General features: G+C 49.8%; 1 protein-coding gene across 1 annotated transcript; it reads left to right on the top strand.

Moving 5' to 3' along the window:
- Window positions 1-10376: 10376 nt before the first annotated feature.
- On the top strand, window positions 10377-20168 carry LOC104571670 (somatomedin-B and thrombospondin type-1 domain-containing protein). The gene is made up of 5 exons (XM_088527605.1): window positions 10377-10617; window positions 12861-13055; window positions 13866-13944; window positions 15269-15445; window positions 19929-20168. Exons 1-5 carry the CDS (start codon window positions 10377-10379, stop codon window positions 20044-20046), a joined length of 810 nt encoding a protein of 269 aa, XP_088383731.1. The 3' UTR covers window positions 20047-20168.
- Window positions 20169-21757: the final 1589 nt, after the last annotated feature.

Below are 21757 nucleotides of genomic sequence, written 5' to 3'. Positions count from 1 at the left end.
ACAGCAGCTGCTGTTGAGGCTGCTGTGCGTTCTCATTGCATGGGCAAATGGGTCAGCCCCCAGAAGTGACTGTCCTGGTGCAAGTGCTTGTTGGGATTCTGCAGGCTTCTGGATGCAGCTCTGTCTCCAGCAGCTCTCCAGAGCATACCCATCTGGTGTCAGTGGGAACAGAATCTCCCTGTCCTGCGGGTCATGTGCATTAGCATGGAGGGCTTGAGCAGAGCCAAGTGCTGCAAGGAGGGAGCAGCTCTGCCTGCTGTTCTGGCCAGCAGCATCTGTGTGGGGCACGGGCAGAAAGGCCTTGGCAGATGTCTTGTGCAGGCCCTACTCTGGTAGCGTTTGGGCATCCTGCTAGCAATGCTAACGAAGTAAATGGTGCCTTCAGTTCAAGCTGGCATGAAGAATTCAGATATATGTTAACCTGCAGTGTCTAAAACAGCAGGCTCAGATTAAACCACAGGGCTAATGATGGCTGTAGTCATTCCTCGGTACTGCTGTTGGGAAGCTGCGCAGCAGGTACGTCCATTAGGAGAGGGGTTTAAAACCAGTTCTCCTGCAGCCTCATTAAGCTCCTGAGGAGCAGGACCACCTGGCAGCTCTCAAGCAGGGCTGGGGAGGCCTGGCCCTATGCACGGAGTACTGAGTGTGGGGCCCAAGGGCTACAGTTACTCTTGCTTAAGTAGTCTAGGGGCAAATGTGTGGAACCTCTAATGGGCTGTGGAAATACTTAAGGAATGATTTCCTGCAGCTTTTCCTACACATTTTGTGGTACCACCCCATTTCCTTTGTTAAATGGGATACTCTGCTTTGCTGCTGCTCCCTCCTCCCAGCACCCTTAACACAGCTGGTTGTAGCTAGATAATTCTCATGAACTATTAGAAAGATCTGGGCTGCAGCAGACCTCATAGTCTGGCTGTATTGCAGCCAGGTAATGAATTGTGTCTCCTGGGAAGCACAAAATAAGCTCTATACCACTCATGGATGTACAATCTCCCCACTTGAAAAATCTCTCGATGCAGCCGTTCGATAAAAGTCAAAGGGCTTTTGACCCTTCTTGACCCCAGCTTGCCTCATTTTGTAGGCCCAGGTCAGTGCCTGAGTTTGGCTGCTGGTGCTTTGAGGGATGAAGGCAGGTATGATCCAGACAAAAGCTGATTTACAGATTGTTTGGATTGTGCATCCGCAGAGAGCTCCATAGCAGCTCCGAGGCAGACAAAGAAAATCCCAGCGTGGCCAGAACGTCGCTGCTGCTGCTTTGACATGGCTGAGCAGGATGCTGAGGACAAAGATGAAGCTGTCACTTCCATCAGTTACCAGGAAATGTGCAGGCCTGTATGTGCTCGTTTAACTTTGCAAACTCCAAATTTGGAGTCACTCACTAGGCTGGTATGTTTAAGCAAATGTTTGCTTTTCTCAAACAGCACTTGCTCGTGGTGCCATGAGGCCTTGAGAGGAAAATAGCATCAGCCCGTAAAATAATCTGTGCTGCTTTTAATAGATGTGTATTTTCATACACAGTGAAGACTTAGCATTTTTATTCCTGAACACCCAGTCATCTTTTTGACCACATGTTGATTATTGTATTCTCCTTAGACCCATCTGTTAAGCAGCTGCATTAGCTTATGGGATAACACAGTCCATTTACTTGTTGCTGTTGGTTCTCTTCAGGGCTCTGTTTCTTCTGCCTCCATTTTGGCTCAGGGTGTATTAAATTATCTGACACCTCTGCTGTGTTGATTAGCTGGATAGGTGCTATCATAGCAATGAAGCAAAGCTTGGGTTTTATGATGGCTATAAGAGATTTACAGATCCTTTATTTATTTCTTTATTATTTTCAAAAGTAGAGGGTTTCTTCTTCCTAAAGCACCTTCTGGGCCAAGGTTTTTAAACAGATGTCCTGCAGTTGTAGACTCTTTTGTTTCTGTTCCACCTTTATTTTTTTTTTTGCGCCTGTTTACCAGCAGTGCTTGGGTCCCTTTGTTCAGCCTGAGTCTTTGGGTTGGCCCTTGTGTTACAAAACCTGTTCCTGGCAGTTTTCCAGCCAAATATTCGGCCCAAGGCACAGGCAAGGCTGTTAGCATCCCTGGAATGCTTGCACACGCGTCCAGGATGGAGCCTGGCCCTTGGGAAGCAGCACCTCTTCTGGATACCATTTCTTGGTAAGAGAAGCAACACTAAGGCCCACCTCTGCCCTCCTTTAGCAGCTATGGGTGCGTGCACTTACTTTGTGCTGCACAACTGCAGGCACTGCCTTATCCCCCAGCCCTTCTCCCAAATCCAGCTGGAGAACTTAGTGCCCTGCTAATGAAGACAGACAGCTGCTATGCATCTCTTGCAAAGGGTTGCAAACCATCTGCAGGCTCATGAGATTGCTGCAATGGTTATGCTGGCCTAGTCTCCGTTCATATTTGGAAGGATTTTGTATTCCTAGCAGATAGAAGAGACATATTTTTCCTAAAAAAAAAAAAAAAGCACTTGCAGAGGAAGGTCTCATTTGGGAGTGAATCTGTTTTCCAGCAGCTGTGGGTCAGGCCCTTAACACCAACAGTTCAGGGCAGACTTTTGCTTTGAGTATTCGCTGTCACTTTTTTACAGCAGGATATTTATAGGTGCGATATTCTTGGAAATCTTCAGAGGGGAAATGGAAGTGTCTGGTTAGTCAGCAATTCACATTGCTGCGGAAACGCTGCAGCAGGAGTGGGAAAATCGCCTGGAGAAAAAGGTGGTTGCAAAAGGTGCTAAGAGCAGTTTGCATCTCCTGTCCCTTCCCGTTGCTTCCCAGGTCGCTGTGCTGGGAGCAGGTGGGGGCTGCTGACCTCTCCTCCCCCAAATTCAGCATCATCTGCTTGTGTCGCTGCTGTAACTCGCACGGTGGCCAAATGTGATTCCTATCAACAGAAAACTGTACCCTCAGGTATAAGAATAACAGAGCAACTCATTTATTTATTTTTACACAGTTGTCCCTACTGTTCAGAAAAATGTTCCTAAACCCCACTCATCTGAACATGCTGTCTAGAAATGTTTCATCTGCAAAATTGTTTTAGAGCAACTTTTTTCTACCCTTTGGCATTCCACAAGTCCCTGGGAGGCCTTTAATATGTTCCCTCCTACAGTTACTGTAAGAAAATATAATATATACTTTAGTAATGAAATTTAAATTGCATGGAAGTGCCTTGATGGAGTTTTACAGCCTGTTTGTATAAAACACTGTAATAACAGGGAGGAAAAAAAAACTATTTTCTCTACATGCATAATTTTTTATCTTGTTGTTTACAACATTTTTCTTCATCTTGTAATTTATGGCATCATTTATCACGGATTTGAAAGGAGCCTGGGTATTGAAAAGAATAGTGTTCTTTAGTAAGAAGGTAAATTAAGTTTTTGTAGAGTCCTGTAATTCAAACTGGGGTATAGCTGTAGTGTGTTGAAGCAGCAAAGGAGTTTAATTTCTAGAGAGAGGGAAAAAATAGTGTGTCTTGTTACAAATAAAACAAAGTAAAATCTATTTATTTCAGCATTTGATAAACTGCAAGATGTAGAAAACCCTGTAACTTGGCTTTGCCTGAAAAGGATCACTTGTCTGATCAATGCCTTCCTGTGCCCATGACAGCTTCTGCTTTCATTTTAGAAACTAATATGACCATGTTTTCCCATGTAAATTATTTCAGTTGAAGAAAAAGGTTAAATACTAGAGCTGCTGTTACAGGTTTGAGTTGCATCCGCGCTGTTACTTCATGCTGTTCCACAGTTGTGGACAATGTGTGTATATTTAGAATTTAATATTTAAGCATGCCCTAAAATTTAAAAACACCCTTCAGTGTTTTAAGCAGTGTCTATATCCTGCTAGGATTTGCATTACATTTGTTTTGCTTTTCTTCCTAGCATCTGGGGAAGATTTAGAGTCAAATTCATGGCCCAGGTGAGTAGCTATTGCAGAGGGTCCCAGCTGAGCCTGTCCTGCCCAGGCCTGGGGGGACAAGTGTCACCCCGAGCCTCATGCTGCAGCTTATCCATGGCCCCACTTGCACTCACTGTCTCCAGATAAGCCAGCTCAGCTGACAATTCAGTAAATAAATAGATGGGTTTTTCTTTAGCTGTGCTGGGTTCATTTATCCTGAGATGCAGCAGGGTACCACCATAAATCCTAAGTAGGTCCTATGCTGCATGGAAGGAGAACATCCATTTTTCACTGTCTTTTTTAGGAAAATCATTGTACAATAGCCTGTACTAAATGTTCCTCCTAGCTTCTTAGCTTTATCAGTCAAGAAAGAAAAGAGGCGATGTTAACTTTTTCATCTTAATCTTATGAATAGCTGCTTGTGAAAAATAACCAAAGAGGTCTGGGTTCTAGTGAATGTCAAGTTTCAAACATTTCCTTGTGACTAAAGAAAGCACAAAATGGGGACCTGCAGTCCCACCTCCTTATGCAGAGAATACATTAGCTAATGTGATTAACTTATTTAGGGCAGGATGATCTAGTAGGGACCGGGAGGCTTGGCTTTGAGGGGTTTGAATAGGTTTCTGGGCTCTCTGGATGTGTGTGCTTGTTTCTTCTCGAGTACTAAAACATCTCTTGAAGCCCTGCAGGTTCCTGAGGAAAAAAAAAAAAAAAAAAAAGGTCTATGCTAAAGACAAACAAAAAAATTGTATTTTCTAGTTTGGCCACGGGTTCTTGGGGTGAAGGAAGACTTGTTGGGTAAGTCCCGGGGTGCATTGTACATGTCCCTTGTTGCTGGTGTTTGAGGATAGAAGAGATCCAAGTGGCAATGACGGGAGCCACGGGTGATGCCGAGTGCAGGCGAGGAAGCTGTTCCCGGCGCCGCGCGTGCCGCAAGAGGAGCGTTTCTGGGGAGGATGCAGGGCACGAGGGCTCCAGAAGGCAGCAGGTGTCTGTGGGGCAGTGGGTGAGAGCATGGGAGTGCAGCTAGTTTGGGAGGAATGTGAAATGTGAGGGGCTGCTTTTGGTTTAACGTGGGAGAGGGTCGTGCGGCTTGGGGAATAGCTGGTGGGTTTGGGCTTTGTTGGCAGGCGGAGTTTGGGCTGCTTGTTTTCAAGCCCTTCTCTGCTACAGCAACACATAATCTCAGCTCACATGGCCCCGTAGTCTGATGTCATCACATGGCAAATACGACATGAAAATCTCTGAATCTTGCTCGGTATCAGCTTTTGTCGCATCTTTCTGCATGCTATAAACTGGCAGATGTGTGCAAGGGGGAAGGAATGCTAAAAGTCTTTTCACTTCCACTGAGATCTCCAAGCACAATGCAAAGGAAAGAATCGAAGTTCAGAGCTGGGTTCCCTGCAGATGCATTCTTCATTTACTGACTTTGATAAAAGAAAAATCCACCTGGATCTTTTCCCAAATAAGCCTTTTTTTAATATTTAGCGCTTAGTTGTCCTCCCTTTCCTGACCCCCCCAACGCTTTTAATTACAGCTCTCTGCACACAGTGCCTGAGATAAGCGGGTGGACAGACACTTTAAGAAAGCACAAGCAGGTGTGAAAGTAAATTGGCCAGCTCCTCTGGTTTTTACAATGTTTTTTTTTGAGTTTGTAAAAGAAAAAAAAAATCCTCTGCAAAATCCTGCATTTAGATATTTTCACGCATGAGATTTATTTTTCTTTTCCCCAGCACTAAGCCTTTGTTATCTGCCTGTGTGAATTGCTTTTTATGTTGGTTTTAGGTGCAGAATTTGCACGGGGCAGCAGGAGCCCTCGTGCAGGAGCTCCTGCTGTGGCTGCCCTGGCGGATGCAGGGCCCCGTGTTGGGATGTTGGCACGAGGGACCCGCGGTGCCTCCTCCTGCTGAGAGCGGCGGCAGGCGGATCCTCAGCCTGCAGGAGAAGTGGTTAAGGGGAAGATCCATGGGGATCCATAAAAGCCCCAGAGAAGGTAGACGAGGACTGGCTGCTTGCTGCCACCTCCAATGCAAGAACGAGGGACTCGGAGCACGCGAGCTGGTGGCAGGCTGGGAGCCACGAGAAGGGGGGACCTGTGTGGTGCCACGGGGAGGGGGGTGCTGGAGGTTTACACGGGTTCGAAAGAGAGGGGATAAAATTCATAAAGGAGATATTGATTGAGGCACAGGTAGCACCTACCAGGAAATCCCTAGGGTGAAATAACCAGAGGCATGAGAGCATTTTTGGGCAATATCCCTTTGTATTCAGCCTGTCTTCTACTCCTTCCTGGGCAGCTGCTACTGGTGGCTGTTGGAGGCAAGCACAGGGGGAGACAGGTTGTTCTGACCCCGTGCAGCTGCTCGTATGGGTGAGTAAATGCTCAGTGCTGTGCAAACAGGGCCTGCAGCAGTCGGCTCAGATCCCTGTTTCTGCTCTCTGCTCGGCTCTGGCTGCAGTGGGAATGGGGAGATTCCGACTGGCTGGGGCAGGGCTACAGGCCGAGCATCCGCAGGGCCTGGGATGGGGCGAAGGGCTGGCACGCTTGCTCCTTCCTGCTGGCTGGGCATGGGGAAAGCATTAAAAACCAGCGAACGAAGCAGAAATAAACGTCTCTCCGAGGAAAGGCTGCACAGCGCTCGTGCGCAGGCTCCCGGCCTCGCTGGAGCTGGAGGCTTTTTTCCCATCTGCCGCCAGAGGGGAGGATGTGGGATGGGAAAACGCTCAGCAAACCGCAGAAGCAGAGAAGCAGCACGAGCACAAAACGCCAGCAGCCTCTTTGGCCTTGGCGCGCGGCCAGCTTGCCCCTATTCTGCCTGCCCACTGAGGCACATGCGTCTGAAAGGCAGAATTAGCTCTGAATAGCCATGAGGAGCAGGGGGCTGCTGGGTGCCTCCGGGCTCACGCTGGCCCTCTGCTCCTTTGCTGCTTCCCCCGGTTCAGGCAGGGCAAATGCTGCTGCTTAGCCAGAGTTTGTGCCCGAGAGCAGTGAAAAGCAATGCAGGGCTTGCGTTTGAACAGAGATACTGCTGAAGATGAAAGAGTCTCGTTCAGAGGATGCTGAAGCATCAGTTTGTGAAGGGGGATATCCCCAGAAACGGGCTGGTGGGATAGGAGGAAAGGGGTGGAAGGTTTTGATCTAAATACAGGTTCACAACTTGGCTTCCAAGGGGTGGGGGGATGAGAGCTGGCGCTCAGTTTTGATTTGTACAAATGCTCCCTGTGGTTAGAGCGGAAGAGCCAAGCCCTAATCATCAGCTTCTCTCCCCAAAGGCCTTAGCTGCTTTCTGAGTTTCCCAGTTTCAGAGTTTTGTAGCTTCTGTCAGCTTTGTTAGTTGTATGAAGCTTATTTATCCTGATACTTCTTTGAAAAGGTGGTTTCTGGGGGTTTTTCTGCTTCCCTGCTGATATTTGAGCTGGGTACAAAGCTGCCCTGTGCAAATGGGTCTTCCCTTATGCTCCTGTCTCCTCAGCCAGACAGGTCCTGTGTAGGACCCCTTGGCAGCAAAGCCTGCAAGCGAGGGCCCTTGCGTGGGCAGGAGGCTGGAACGCTGCAGGCCAATGTCAACATGGATCAGACTCTTCTGCTGCGATGGATTTTCAGGTTAGTCTAATTCGCAGCAGCAAACATGCTAGTGGAGATACCACTTTTGCCTTGCTTTGGGCAAACGTTGCCATTTCTGTTGTTTTGCATCCTGCTCCGTAAAGCTCGTGTGAATTGGTGGTGTTGGCAACATGGCAAGCAGAGCATCTCCTGCGAGAGCCTCTGCGAAGGGTTCGAATGAGCTGGCAGCCGCTCTCAGGTGGCCCTCGCCTATCTGTGGAAATCAACTCCGAGAAATCAGATCGCTTGGTTGGCTGCTTTCCTTCTGTGCTTTTACAGACCTGGCTGTCACAGCAGAGAGGAAAATCAGACACTTTAAACCAGGACCAGGCTTTTTGTCCTGCACTGATAGGTCTGAGTTTCCTTTTGGCTGGAACGTGAAGGAATCCAAGTGCTGTACCAGGGACATCATGTGCGAGAATCTGTACGAGCACAGGACAAAACTGCTGCTGCGGTAGAGCAATTGCAATGCACGTATAAATCATCAGGTGAGAGATGGTTCGCAATGAAAGGACAATGTTCAGGAATACCATCAGGCTGCAGAAACATCATCTACTTTTTCTTTCATATTTTTAAACACGGCAAAAGCCTGTTTTTAGGGTGGGGGCTGGCATTGGACGCTGCTCTCCATTCCACACACGGGTGGATCTGCCTGTGGTGCAGGCAGGGAGAGTGATGAACCATCCCCAGCACCCTGCCGAGTGCGAGTGAGGAGCAGCTTCCTTTTGTGCCTCGGAGGAAGGGATGTCCCCTCCGCCCGCGTCCTCCTGCCCCGCAGCACCAGCGAAGGGGGCAGGGGCCTCTGGGAACTGGGTCAGTGGTGGCCCCAGCGTGTGCAGCTTAATTAAGACAGGGAAAACGAGCAAGAGGGAAGGAACCCCGCGGGGCCCGCAGGAAAAGCAGCTCTGTTTGAACAAGCAGAGAAAGCCGCTTTTCCGCCTGCCCTGGCGAGCTGCCTCCTGACCTTCCCTGCGCTGGAAGGTGCAGTCCCTGCGCCAGGGAGAGCTCTGCAAGCTGCTCTGCTGCACAGCCTTGCAGGAGCACGAACTAGCCGCATCTGCTTTCTGCAAAGTACACTTTGGTGGTCTCTGATATTCCTCAGATGGGCAACAGCTTTCAGACTGGGCAAACCTCTTGCAAGAAAACCCTTGCTGTACCGGTGTGGTCCTGCATGGCTCAGGCCCTGTTTTCCTTGGCCTTGTTAGCACAACCAGATTTAAAGTCTGTCAGCAAGCAAGTATCTAGGGTTATGTTGAACCCAGAGCAAGGGAGAACCTTTGCCTTCAGGCCAGGAATTGATAAGCAACAAAGTTCCCTCCTGAAGAGCTTTGGGTCAGGGTGGATTGAATGTAAAGGCAAATGCCAATCTGGATCAGATGTTCCTGTTGGCACAGGCTCTGCCAAAACATCAGTCTTTATCAGATACATTGCTTCCTCAAACTAATTTTCATTCACCCAGTTCTGTTTCAGGTAACACATCCCCAAACTAATTTTCATTCACCCAGTTCTGTTTCAGGTAACACATCCCAGCAAGGCTGGCAGGGGCCTTTGGATCTTGTCGTGTTGGGAGCATCAGTGCTGGAAACAGAAATGCTTGGAAATTCCCCTGCCTCTGTTTGTTGCACAGGAGCCACCAGCCCTGTGGTTGCTGTTGACTAACGCCAGAACAGCGCGAGCTCTTGAGCGCTCTCCTCATTCCAGTGCCGCACGTCGATAAGTGACGTAGCCCTGGTTACACAGTGAGTCACTGGCAGAGGAATTAACACCTGGCATCTCTAAATTCCTCCTTCCTGGAGCTCATAGCCTCTTAGTGCTCTTCTGTTCCCTCTCCCAGCCTTTCTGCTTCTTTCCCCCGCTGCAGGACTTGTCACGTGTGTGATATCCAAGGTGACAGTATGTCACTTGTGACCACTGCCAGGGAAATGAGACATCTGTCTTCTGTTCCACAAATCTACACAAAGACACTGAAGTTCTGTGTCTTTCTTATCTTTTTGGAATATTTTCCCGTGTTCTGCCTGACCTGGCGCGATGCCAGGTCTCCCCTGCCTTCAGTGCGGAGCTGTGTCCTGTTTTTCCAGACGCATCCTTGCCCCAGTCTCGCTGAGGTGGGAGCGCTCTGCCCAAACCTGCCACCAGTGCAGTTTCAGGAGCTCTGGCACAAAAAAAATCCCTGGGCGGATTTTCCAAATCCCGGTTTGGTATTCAGCGAGGTGTAACATCTGCTGTGATCAATATTTTAAAGCGAGTCTGTTTGATTAAAAAGTTAGTCGAGCCTTTAGCTTCACTCTGTGACTAGCTGAATAATTCACGGCAGTGGCTCTAGCTGCTGTTTAAGCTCCTCGCGTTTGGGATAAGCAGCAAATCTGTGGTAACCGCAGAGAGCAGCACGGGAGGCTCCCGGGTCCCGCAGGATGGGAGCTCAGGAGGTTTGTGCTGCTTGCTGAGGTCTGCTGGAGCCAGGGCTGGAAAAACAGCGCTCTCCCCTCCCTTTTTACAGGTATTCCTTATGCTGATGTGACTGGTTTGCCATAGCGGTCGGCGCAGGAATTAAACTCCGCTTTTACAAGAAGAGCCTAGCGGGAGCTGCGTGTGCACAGGGGGATGCCCCAAAGGTGAAGGCAAAGGAGCACGGCGGCAGCGCCGGGAAAGGGGAGGATGTTTGTGCAGAAGCCCCAGGCCGGGCTCAACGACGGCTGCGGGCAGCGGGGTGAGAGCGGGAGCCGCGGAGGGCCGGGGCCGGGACCGGGGCCGGGGCGCGGAGCCTCCCGCCCGCGGCGGCGCCGCCTCCTCCCGCCCGCGGGGCTGAAGGTCGGCGCGGGGCCGCGGGGGCGGCACCTGCCGGCGGAGCGCGGCGCAGGGCGGCGGAGCGCGGCCACCATGTCGCGCCGTCCCCGCGGCGCCGCCGCGCTGCTCCCGCCGCTGCTGCTGCTGCTCCTGCCCGCCGCGTGGGGCCGCGCGGCCGGCGGCTGCGCCGAGCGCCGCCTCTGCTGCCCCGGCCGCGACCTGCGCTGCCTCAGCGAGGGCTGGCGGCCCGACGGCTCCCACGGGCCCTGCTACTGCGACCAGGCGTGCGCGCACACGCTCGACTGCTGCCACGACTACGCGCGGGCCTGCCCAGGTGAGCGCCCGGCGCCGCGTCCCCGCGCGTGTCCCGGGGTCGGGACGTGGCGCCGACGGGGCGCCCCAAGTCGGCGCCTCCCTGTTTGCAGCGCGGGGAGCGACGGGTTGAGCGGCTTCCCGGGTGGGAAGCGGGATGAGTTCTGGTCGAGGCAGGATGGCTGGACCCGCTGAGTTACTGTGGCTGGATCCAAGCTGCCGCTCCGTTAACACCTGGATCCTGCCAAAGGCACGGGCAGCTCCAGGGCTTGCTGCTCCAGCACTTGGCCTGGCAGGAGCCTTGACTGCAGCTCCAGTGCAGAGCTGTGGTCCGAGTGAGGACAGGTTGACAGGTCTGGAGACTCTCACGCACCGCTCTTGAGCACAAAAGCGACGTGCAGGTGGTCCCGCGAGCCTGCCTCAGCTCCATCCCGGTGCGCCCGGAGGCTGCGGCTTGGCTGCCGGCTGCGGAGCGTGGCGGCGAGGAGCAGGTTGTCACGAGATGCAGACACCCGTCTGCAGTGCACCCCATCCCGAACAGCCCTGACACCGGCTGCTTCACGTGCGGAGAGCAGCTGAAACGTCAGCTCTGCCTCCCTGCAGCCCTGGAGCTGCTCTCTCACATACCCCCTGTAGGGTTAAGGCTATGAACTTCTACCTTGCTATGCAAATTTCACTTGTTTTTGCATCTCTTTGGAAGACGTAATGTATTCGGTCACTCACTGACGCTTTATTCCCTACCTGAACATGGCTGGGCTTTGGGGTATTCCTTTGGCACGGCTCCGTGGGTTTCGGAGACCCGGGATGCTCTAGTTACCCCGCGAGGCCCCGGGAAGGGCAGTTGCTGCGCAGGGGGTGTTGGCAGCTCGTGCCGTGCCCGCCGCAGTGCCATCCCGTGGCTCCTGCGGCTATCGCAGCGTGCAGGGAGCCAGAAAAGGCAGGGGAGGTGGTTGTCCCCAGTGCCTGCCGGCCGGGGACAGCTCTGGGAGGCCGTGCAGAGGCCTCACAGCTGGGACACGGTGCCCTTTCCTCATGCTGCGCCATGGGCTTTATGGGTGATGTGGTGGCCCAGAGGCAGAGAGCGACAGTGGATGCAGGGGGCTGTTCTGGGGAGCTTGTGTGCGGCTGGTAATCTCTTCTTGTGCTGTAATTATGATCTACGTGTAATAATAATAATCTGCAATAATCCGTGGACTCCTGTCTGCAGAACTCTCTCTGAGGATGCAAGAAGAAATGTCTCTGTAATGCTGTATGGACAGCTAAGGGCTGTTTTATAAAGCGTAGTGCTGTCCTGGTGAGCCCCAAGCGTAGGGAATGCCCAGTGATGCTCCACAACATCTCCTCTACCCACCTGTGCTTTGCTACGGCCAGTGGAAGGGTTCTTGCATTCACTGCATCCCATTAAGACCAATAGCTCAGGTTTCTGCTCGGTCCAACTCTTGCTGCTGCATGAAGCTGCCACCCAAGTAGATGAAAGGCTCTGCGAGGACAGAACTCACCCTTTTTCCCTCTAAATATTTGCAGAACCAGCAGTTACAAGTGGTAGTGGAAAATGTGAATGCACACATACCGCTCCTAACGCGTTGTGTGGCTGTGTCAAGACCCACCAAACCCATAACACTGGCCTGATGATGATGGCACAAGTTTCTCCATACCCTTTTTTTTTTTTTTTTTTCCCCGCAAGAGGGTGTTTGTTTGGTATCTGTATTTTCCTGTGATAACAAAAGTTGGAAACAACTGCTGGTCTTTGTCCAGTCTGCTTTTCTCTAAAGAAATAGACAGCACATGGTGAGAAGTGAGTTGAGTGAATAATTCTGCCGGTAGAAAAATCTGGGTAAGATCTGGATTTTCTCCTGTTATATGAAACTGAGGGATGTGGCAAGCTTTTTAGCTCTCCGGACTGACCTGCAAGTGTTTTGGGTATTTTTTTGCCCTTAGTATGTTGTTGGTCAGGTACCAACAGTATACTGTTGGTCAGTATCTCGATGGTCAGGTTGTCTTGGTGAGTTGCCATTGATCAAGCACCCCAAGCTGCTTTTGAGATGGAGTAGCAGGTGAGTGTTCATGGGCATTTCTCTTGAAGGTTTCCTGCGGTTTCCTGGGTCCATCTAAAGAGCCCATCCTGTCTCAGCTATGGGTATGCTCATAGGAGAATATCTTGGAGAGGGATACAAGACACCAGGAATGATACTAATGTATTTCAGATTACTGTTGTCATTTGTATAACTCCGGTAACCTTCTGTAACCCGTTTCCTACTCCTGCAGTGACCTCGTGCGAGGTGTCGCCGTGGAGCGCGTGGAGCGGCTGCGCAGAGCCCTGCAAGGCGACGTATCGCGTGCGGAGGCGGCACGTCCTGCGGGAGCCGCGGAACGGCGGGGAGCCGTGTCCCGCGCTCGAGGAGCGCGCGGGCTGCATGGAGTACTGGAGTCTGCAGGGAGCCGAGTGCAAGCAGTCCCTGCGTGAGTCTGCTGCAAACAAACCCTCACAAATGGGGAAGGACTCTGCACCTTCACGCAAGGTTGAGAGAGATCCTTCCTGGGATAGTATTTAAAAATAGTGCCTGCCATTTACTGACGTGTTTCAAAATATCACAGCTCCTGTGTGATACCGCTTTTGTGAGTATAAATCTCTAGTAATTTTGTGAAAGTTGATATGCTGGTGGCTGTTTAGAACTTCTGTAGGTAGGTGTTGAGCACTTTCTTAGTGTTATGAGTCATCTGTAAAAAGTCACAAAGGATCAATCCCCATCCGAGGCAAGGGGTGTCTTCTCCACACCTTCTCCATCAGCTGAAGGAGAGGGCAAGCAGGGGAGATCTCCGGTGTTTTTCCGAACAGAAGATCCAATTTGCTTTTGTTCATTCCAGCTTTTCATGACCTGCCTTTACTGATTTTTAGAAGAGCTGCTTCTGATTTATGCTAGTATTTCTGAGCCAAAATCTCTCCATTCTGGAGATTAGCTACAATTGGCTTTTACAAACCTGTTGAGAATTGCTGTTATGTGAATATTGCCTCCCCCTCCCTCTTTTGGATGTATCTGATAAGTTGGATTGTCTTGCTCAGGCAAAAAATTGTAAACAATACAGAATTTCTTTTCAGTGAAATGGTAGGCACTGATAATATGAATTCAAGGTTAGAATTGTTTTCGATTTCCTGCTGAAGATAAAAAGTACATGACATTAAAGGCCAATCCTTACTGTTGTGCTGACTTAAGCAGCCTCAGTGCGATATTGTCACTTACCTTGTGTACTCTTTCTCTTTGATATGTACAGTTCCAGCATTAATAACAACAGGAGGGTTTGGAAAAGCAAGGAGAAAAAGAGCTGCAGCTGATGGCAATGAAAGAGCAGGGTAAGTTGGGGGTCAGCACAGGGGTGTAGTCATGTTCCACCTCCACATACTCCATCCTTTTCTCTGGTTACGGTTTTGGTCCCACCTTTCTGCTGAGGGGAGTCAGTTTTTCCCAGCAGAGCAAGGGCCCTTCCCTAGGGTAGGGAGCCGTTCTCCCCTCCATGACTGCAGCATCTACAGGGAGTCTAAGGCTGCTGCCTCAAGCAGGAAGGCATCAGCCTTCCTGGTCCTCTTTTTTCCTGTCTGGGGTCATTGCGTGCAGTATCAGTGACCTAAAAGGTTGTCTTCTATCCTGTAACCCCCCTCTTATGCAGTTTTGCAGTGTCCAGGGAAAATTCTTGCCGTCTCTAATAGGTCTGTCTGTCTGTTATTGAGAGCTGCCGTTCCTGGAGATGCCTCATGATGTTTCTCAGAGCCTTTCCTGCATCACAAAGTAGCTGCACACTTGTTGATTTATTTCCCCACATACACTTATACGTGCAAGATTATCCATAGCATGTGGGTGCATCCATCCTCCTCACTTAAGTATCTGAAGGAAGGAGCATCTCTTCACCTTGAGCCTCTGTTGGGCTCCTTACTAGTTGAGCCTTCTTTCTGTACAAAGAAAGTGCAAAAGTGCAGGCACAGCCCCACTGCCCACACGTTTATTCCTTCTCTCTGGGAGATAAGACAAGGAAGCAAACTACTCACCCGGGCCATTGTGCTCCAGAAAGGTGTTTGGAAATCCCCACGACAACTGATACACAGCCAATCTAGACTAGAATCCAACTCTTTGCTGGGGTTGCAGAGAATTACTGTGCTTCCTTGGGTTTCCCCTCGAATCAAGGGCATTTTCTCAGAATTTCCTCTCAGGTTTGGTGCAGAGTAGTCTGAGCAGGGCAGACGTGTTGTCTGAAACTGCCTCCTATCAAAACATGGTAACTTCACTGTGTCTCCTGGGAGTGAGAAGAGTAGAAAAAACCCTTTACAGTCTAAGTCTTGTCAAAAAAATACTAAATAAACCCATTATTGGGTTGGAATTGGGAGACTCAGTTGTGTTGTTTCTTGACTCTAGTCAAACGCTTGAGCTATCTGTGCCTCTATGTCCCCCTTTGTAAAAGACATGTCAGTAGACTTGGCTCTTCTTTGATTTGTGCATTTGAAAGCACCAGCAGAGCAGCTTTACACTCCCCTGAGCCTCGTCGGGATGCCAGCACAGCAGGCGTTTTGGTTCACGTGCTGCTCTTTTCTTTTAATTGATAATCTGTTTAGGGCAGCACTCCCCGTGCCGTGGAGGGCTGCAGGCTGCATCTGGAGCTAACGCTGTGCGCGCTGCTGGTTGCAGGTACTGCGTTGAGTTCCAGCTCGTGGCCATCACGCCGGGCTGCCTGCGCGGCCACCGCTCGCACACGCTCTGGATGCGCTACCTGCGGGAGGGCCACACGGTGTGCGTGGAGTGTCAGCACCCGGCGCTGGATCCCGGGAGCCTGCACTGCTACGGGGACGGCAGCGGGAGCCAACAGTAAGGCCTTGGGCTTCTGCCTCCTTTAGCATAGGGTTTTCGTGTTCGGTTTTTGCATTCTTCCGCCTTGATCTGCCTGGGGAGATGTGTCCCAATTTCATAATGCCCTGCACTCAGCCAGCACTTTACACCTTAGAGTACTGTACATATATTGACTCAGTCCTTGTTGCATACCACGAGTTAGGCTGGAAATATTCTAACCACTTCCCTGCAGAGCTGAATTGATCTGGGGAAGCTCACACAGTGAAACAAGGGCAGAGCCAGGATGGGAGTGTGTGAGTCCCTGCACTCAGTGGGCTAAATCTCACTGTCGTTTCATTTTAAGTGGCCCAACTGTGTGCTTTTAAGACATTCCAGCCCTCTCTGAAAGGTTAATAGGCTTGTGAGATGGCAAATTAAACCAAATCTGTTGGTGGTTTTAAGCACTTTAAGAACTGGAATGGCTTCATCTTGGTGTGGATGTTGTTCCTGCGAGTGACTCCTTATGGGTGTTCCTGGAGAGTGGCAGCTGATGCAGGGATGGTGATTAGTGCTGGCTCTGAGGTTGGGTGGAAGTACTGCTCAATGTTTGCACTTTCAGTAGCCTTTCCTTGGAAAGGTCAAGAAGCTTTGGGTTGATTGATGAGGACCACACGGGTTGTACAGATGAGTAGACTCCAGCAAAGATGAAGGGAACGGCTTGTTTCTTCAAGCTGAGAAACATGTCCATGGCAGAGCCAGCAACAGAGCCAGGTGGTCCTGACTCCAGAGCTTCTGCTGTGGTTGCTGGAGGTTCAGCTCTCCCAGTTCTTTTATCCTGATATTCTTGGAGTTTAACCCTGCTTTGAGTCTATTAGGAGCATCCTGCATTGCAACCTTGCCTGAAAAATCTTTGTTTGTCAGGACTGGGCAGGCATATTTATACATTTTTATACGTGTTGAAATAAATACATTAATTTGAATTAGAAACTCTATACTAGGTTTATTATACTTTAAACATGTAATATATTATGCTACCAGGACTGCCAGTGTTGGCCTTTTTAGGCAGGATTTGTCTCAGGCTTTTAATAAAACAAAATCATGTTAATGTCCTTTTCCTTTCTTGCCTCAGCTTGCTGTGCATGAAGCTTCCAAACATTTTTTTGATAAAGAGGGAAAAATTTAAATGGTGTGGCCAGGCTAAGCTCTTACCTGCATTCAGTATGTACACGATTATAAAAGCTTACAATAATGTTGTTTTCCTAAAACTCTGGAGTCCAACAGGAACATCAGATTAGGTGAAATAAAAATATCTGCAAGAGTTTATTTCCAAACAGGGCTGCAAGAAGAGGGGCTCTGTTTTCATTCAGCTGGTTATCTGGTGAACAACTCATGGAACAGGAGCACTAGGGAGGTATCACTGTGTCTCCTAGGAAGGACAAATCTGATCCGTGCTGGTAGCCCTGCGGAGGGACCAGCCAATGGAGCTGGGGTGGACAGGGGCTGTGAGACTTGACCACTGGTTTCAGCAGCCCTGGACCCTGCACGTCTCAGCAGCCGGTTGACTCTCTCCTTGTTGATCCCAGGAGTTGTTCCTGGAGGTTTGTTTAGTGTGAGCCCTGTGAGACAAGTTGGCAGGACCGTTTCAGCGCGGGCCTGTGGAAACCGACGTGAAAACCATCTCTTAACACAGTCAGCCTCTCCTCTCCGGTGTTACTGCCTGTAATGTCGAGTGAAGTCACAGCTGTGTGGCATTTTATAGGCAGGTATGAGCTGCATCTCTGTGTGTCTGCTCCTTTGGCTTCATCAGTAGACGTTAGTCTTGTGTTCTGCATCTCTGTATCACCTTGGTGGACTAAGGAGGCTCTTAACTAGGCCTGAGCACTTGGTGTGATTCACTTGGTATAAATGTCCCAAGTGCCAAGTATAGGATATAAAAATTCATATAGGTATTATTGGACAGAGCTGTCCCCTAATTGGTTTCCAGAGATAATGCCCTTTTTTCCTTTTAATCAGCTTGCAGGGAGGTCAAAACTGCCCTCCATAACCTCGGGGAGGTTATGCCTCTTGGTGCGCACAGCCATTGAGCAAGACGAGGGACATGTCCCTGCAAGGGGACACGTAGCCATCCCCGTTGGAGCAGGGGATGGATCTGAGCCCGCAGGGCGCGAGGGAGCAGCGCTGCGCAGGGCTGGTTGCTTGGGGAGCCCCTTCTGCAGGGACTTGCTGGCCCTGCAGAGGCCATGAACGTGGTGCCCGTGAGGAAGAGGAGGGTAGGGCGACTGCTGGCCTGTGGGAGAGGACGCGGGAGGCGTGTGGAGCTGGGCCAGGGTTCTGGCTGGGTGACACTGCCCCGGGCGGGCGCAGGCACCCCGTGCCCTCGCCGTGCCGCGCGCCCGCGCGCCGCCTCTCGCTGTGCCAGCACATAGTTCCCCGAGACATTGCTCCAAGAGTGACTCGCAGGAAGGAAAACATCTCACAGTTTATTTAGAACTCAGCAATGCTGGTGTGTTTTGATGAGTATTTCCTAATTATCTTCTTGTGTCTGAGTGGAGTCTAGTTTAGAAACGCTTCAAATTTGAGAGAAATGCCTGTTATCTGTGCCTTCCACCTGTCTCCCACTCCGTAGAAGGCACTAGTTTGCTTTAACCCTTTGGAGAAATCTCAGGAGCTTGCATTCGTTTCACAAAGTCCTTGATTCACAGCCAGGCCCTGGCCATCAGGTGAGGGCAGCTGGGATAATCCCACTGCATTGGTTGGCTTCTTCCTTCCAGAAGACTGCAAGACAGACAGGACAGAGCACTGAGACAGGAAATCGTTCTGTTAATTTTGGATCATCTTCTGAAAGATCTGCAAACAAAGCACAGGGTAGCAAACCTGACATCTGTGAGATTGTTCCTGTGTCAAGGAGGATCAGCTGCTCCTCAGCATCTGGAGCAAGATGGGGCAGTTACAGCATAAAGATGCCCAGGCTGCAATAGTTCATGTCCACACTGATGGGGTAGGGGGAGGATGAAGTTAGTGTTTGCTTTCCCCACCAGCAGGACTGGAGGTGGCACATTTACCTTAAGCTTAAGGAAGAGATTCTTCTGAAGGTAAAGCTGCAGCCCAGAGTTTTGCAGAGCGTGGGACTGCTCTGTGCAGCCAGTTTGCTTTATCTGGGATCTTGATTCTTCCTGTGCAGATTCTGGTATTTTGAATGACCCCAAGCCAGAAGAAAAATAACACTGAGCATTTTTTTCCAGCCATGTGTGATGCATAAAACCTGCTCCGGAGCATGACTTCTCATTAAACCGAGGGCAGTGTTATCTCTGTGGAGCTACAGCAGTAATTCCAGTTTCCACAGAACCATAAAGCAAGCGGAGTTAAGGATGTATTGGGCTATTCTGTGAAGAGCTGCCTGCACAGGGCAAGAGCTGATCAAAATCCCGGTGTCTGTGCTTCTCTCCAGGTCAGGGCTGAGGCACGCTGGTGTGGGGAATCCCCCCAAACAGAAATGCGGAAATCTGGGAAGGGGCATCCTTGTTGCTCCTGCTCCAGCTGCACGTGGAGACAGGTTTTACTGGCCTTTGGTTCAAACCCCGGTCTATGTGCATATGAGGGGGTGAATAGGTGTGATGAAAAGGTGCTGCTGTTGCAGAATTGCAGCCTCTGTGGCTATGAGGTCAGCACTTCTTTTGCAGCTGCTGATATTAAAAACTGGCCTGTGGATCTTTAGCTTTGCTGTTTTAATAGGATATTTCTCTGCCCAGTTCTGGTCAACATATCCATGGGCTGCCTTGGAAGAAAAGTTAGAAATAATGCTCGTGTTTTTCCTTCTGCTTTCAACCTGACAGACCATCAGGAGCCTCGTTCCAGCTCACAAAGAGCTAGTATCTCCATCCAGCTGCAGTCCAGAAACATGTGGCTCTTGGGGCTGGTGAGCTTGGACAAGTGTCCCACTAACGTGCTCATCTGGAGGCCCCGCTGTGTCCCCACCGGCCTCGCATGGGCTGCCTGGGGCTGACTCAGCACCGGGGTGTCTATGGATGGCAGCAGAGCTCTGCTAGCTGAGAGGAAGCACGAAGCTGTAAAGAAAAATGGAGAAAGAGGGATTTTTGCCCATTTTGCAGCCTGTCAAATGCTTCAGTACAATAGTTATGTGGAAGTGGGAGTGCTTCATGAGTTGATGCATGCAGTGATTGGTAGCTGGAGGGAACGTTTCTGTGAATTTTTGGGAGGCTTGACATCTGCAGTATGTGCTGCTGCTTCCAGTTCTTCCAGTGCAGTGTTCCTAAGAGGACTGATAGTGGCTTCACTTCATGCTACTACTGTGCTACTGGGGTCACTGCAGTTCTGCGCAGAAGTAGAAAGGCAGAATTGGGGCCATTGAGTGAGAATGGATATTAGCAAACTAAATGGGATTTAATGGGATATTAGCAAACTAAATGGGATTTAATGGGTTTCCTAAGGCCTAGTTGTAGAAGCGACTTGCTGCAGCAGGAATGTGGTGCAGTAACCTCTCCCTTTTCCCATTACGTTTCAGGAATCAGCTGCTGCACTGGGAGGCTGTGGGGAGCCCTCAGTGCAGGGGAACCTGGAAGAGAATTCGCCAGCTGGACACCTGCTCCTGTCCCTCCGTTCACAGCTTCTTGTTCATCTAAATTCTCCTGATGGTCCTGGCGAAAGAGCCGGGCGATGGCTTGTCTGGCACAAACGGGCAGCAGCATTAGTGACCACAGCCACATCGGTGACTTCTCAGCATCAAGGGCTGTGCTGTTTGCCTCCAAGAGGTTGTGATCTGCCTGGAGTATCATGTATCCTCCTCAGTTTTCAAAGAAATCAGGTGGACTCCAAAGCATCCATGTTTTTCTGCACGCCCATCCTTGCTCCCCCTTCTGCCTGGGAGAGGTTTTTCTGACGCTGATGACTTCTCTCCAATCCCTCTTTCCTTGAGAGGAGCAAGAATTCACCAAGAAGATAGACAGAAAAGAAAGCAAATATAAACCCATGATTAATTATTATTTCCCAAAGTCTCACTGAATAATCAACAATGTAAAATGAATTAACTCAAGTGCCTCCTTTGTACAGCAATAGCACTTCTTTGTGGCTGCTTCTTGCGTGTGTTTATATAGCTTTTCCTTGTGTTTCCACTTTTCCACTTGTGTTTCCATGGTCTCATCATTTCATATTGGTCCTCAGTCTTACAGATGAGGCTGCCCTGATGAGGTAAAGACCTAAGTTAGAAATGAGTCTGTTCAAATCTGAGAACAGAAGGTGCCAGGGATGGGTATGTCCTTGGACTTCAGGTTTCAAGAAATATCTCCGGGTTTCCTCAAAGTGCCTCACAGTCCTGGGGCTCTAAACACCAAGGCATTCTGGCTGCACCAGGAGGGGCTAGCGGTAGCCTTGTATTTTCCACTGGAAAATATTTGGAATATTTTCTTTATATTCTGCTGATTTATATTCACCTTTTTCTATAAATGAAAATAAAAGAGACTAGAGATGTTCCCCAGTGTGTTTCTATGTGACTAATTTGAGTTAATTGAGAAGTTATAAAACCTCTTTAGCTCCTGAACCTGCCTAATTTGTTCCAGCCCATGTTGCTGTCAGCTGCACTGCTAGCACAGACTGGGGGAGACTGGGGAGGACTGCTGCTGAGCACCAGAACCACTCTGAATTTCCTGGAGGTGGTTGAATACCGTGACCCACCAGTATGCACAAGTGGACGTGATACTTCTTGTAGCCTTACTCTAAATATACTCTAAATTATAACCTGAAGGCCAATCACAGAAGGAACTTAATGCTCTGCGACAGAGTGGTGCTATGGCAAGTATCACCTAAAGGTAAGTAAATTAGTCACAGTCCAATTAAATGGCCAGGGGTGGGTCCGGAGCAGCATTCCAGTGCCAAGTCAGATGCTGTTCTAGCCTATGATTTGGATCATGAAATCCATGTAGGATCCTCCATGTGTTGGGAAGCTTTTGTGAAAATACTGAAGGGCTTGGACGGTTGGTACTTGAGATGTGCCATAAAGTGCCAAGAGGCTCGAATGTCCCTGATGCCCTTCGGCCAGTACAGTAGCACTTTTAGAGCATAACTCCACTTTTTATTGCGTGTTACAAGCAGTCTCTGGGAATCAATGACTCACAAAGGGGAGATTTCATCTCAGAGTAGCAAGATAGGAAAAATAAATGACTTGTGCTTTCCTGTCTGACATAATCTGTAGCTAACTTGCCTTTGTGGCTGGCTCAGGAGTGCTCACTGGTTGGATGTGATCCTTTGAGGAATGACTTATGAATAAGTAATCAGTGTGCAGTGGTTTGTTTCTTGTAGTGAAGAATTTCTATCAAGCTGGATAGAAAAAAAAATCAT

This window comes from Tinamus guttatus, unplaced genomic scaffold (assembly GCF_059628265.1).
Source record: "Tinamus guttatus ecotype Peru unplaced genomic scaffold, ASM5962826v1 Tinamus_guttatus_pri_ptg000027l, whole genome shotgun sequence".
Taxonomy (NCBI): domain Eukaryota; kingdom Metazoa; phylum Chordata; class Aves; order Tinamiformes; family Tinamidae; genus Tinamus; species Tinamus guttatus.
This window is presented reverse-complemented; position numbering and strand designations above follow the sequence as displayed.

What these genes read in the sequence shown, in the direction of transcription:
- LOC104571670 (XM_088527605.1), top strand. Translation starts at nt 10,377, where the DNA reads ATGTCGCGCCGTCCCCGCGGCGCCGCCGCGCTGCTCCCGCCGCTGCTG. An exon ending in CTACGCGCGGGCCTGCCCAG is followed by an intron (nt 10,618 to 12,860) that starts GTGAGCGCCCGG and finishes CTACTCCTGCAG; the next exon opens with TGACCTCGTGCGAGGTGTCG. An exon ending in CGAGTGCAAGCAGTCCCTGC is followed by an intron (nt 13,056 to 13,865) that starts GTGAGTCTGCTG and finishes TGATATGTACAG; the next exon opens with TTCCAGCATTAATAACAACA.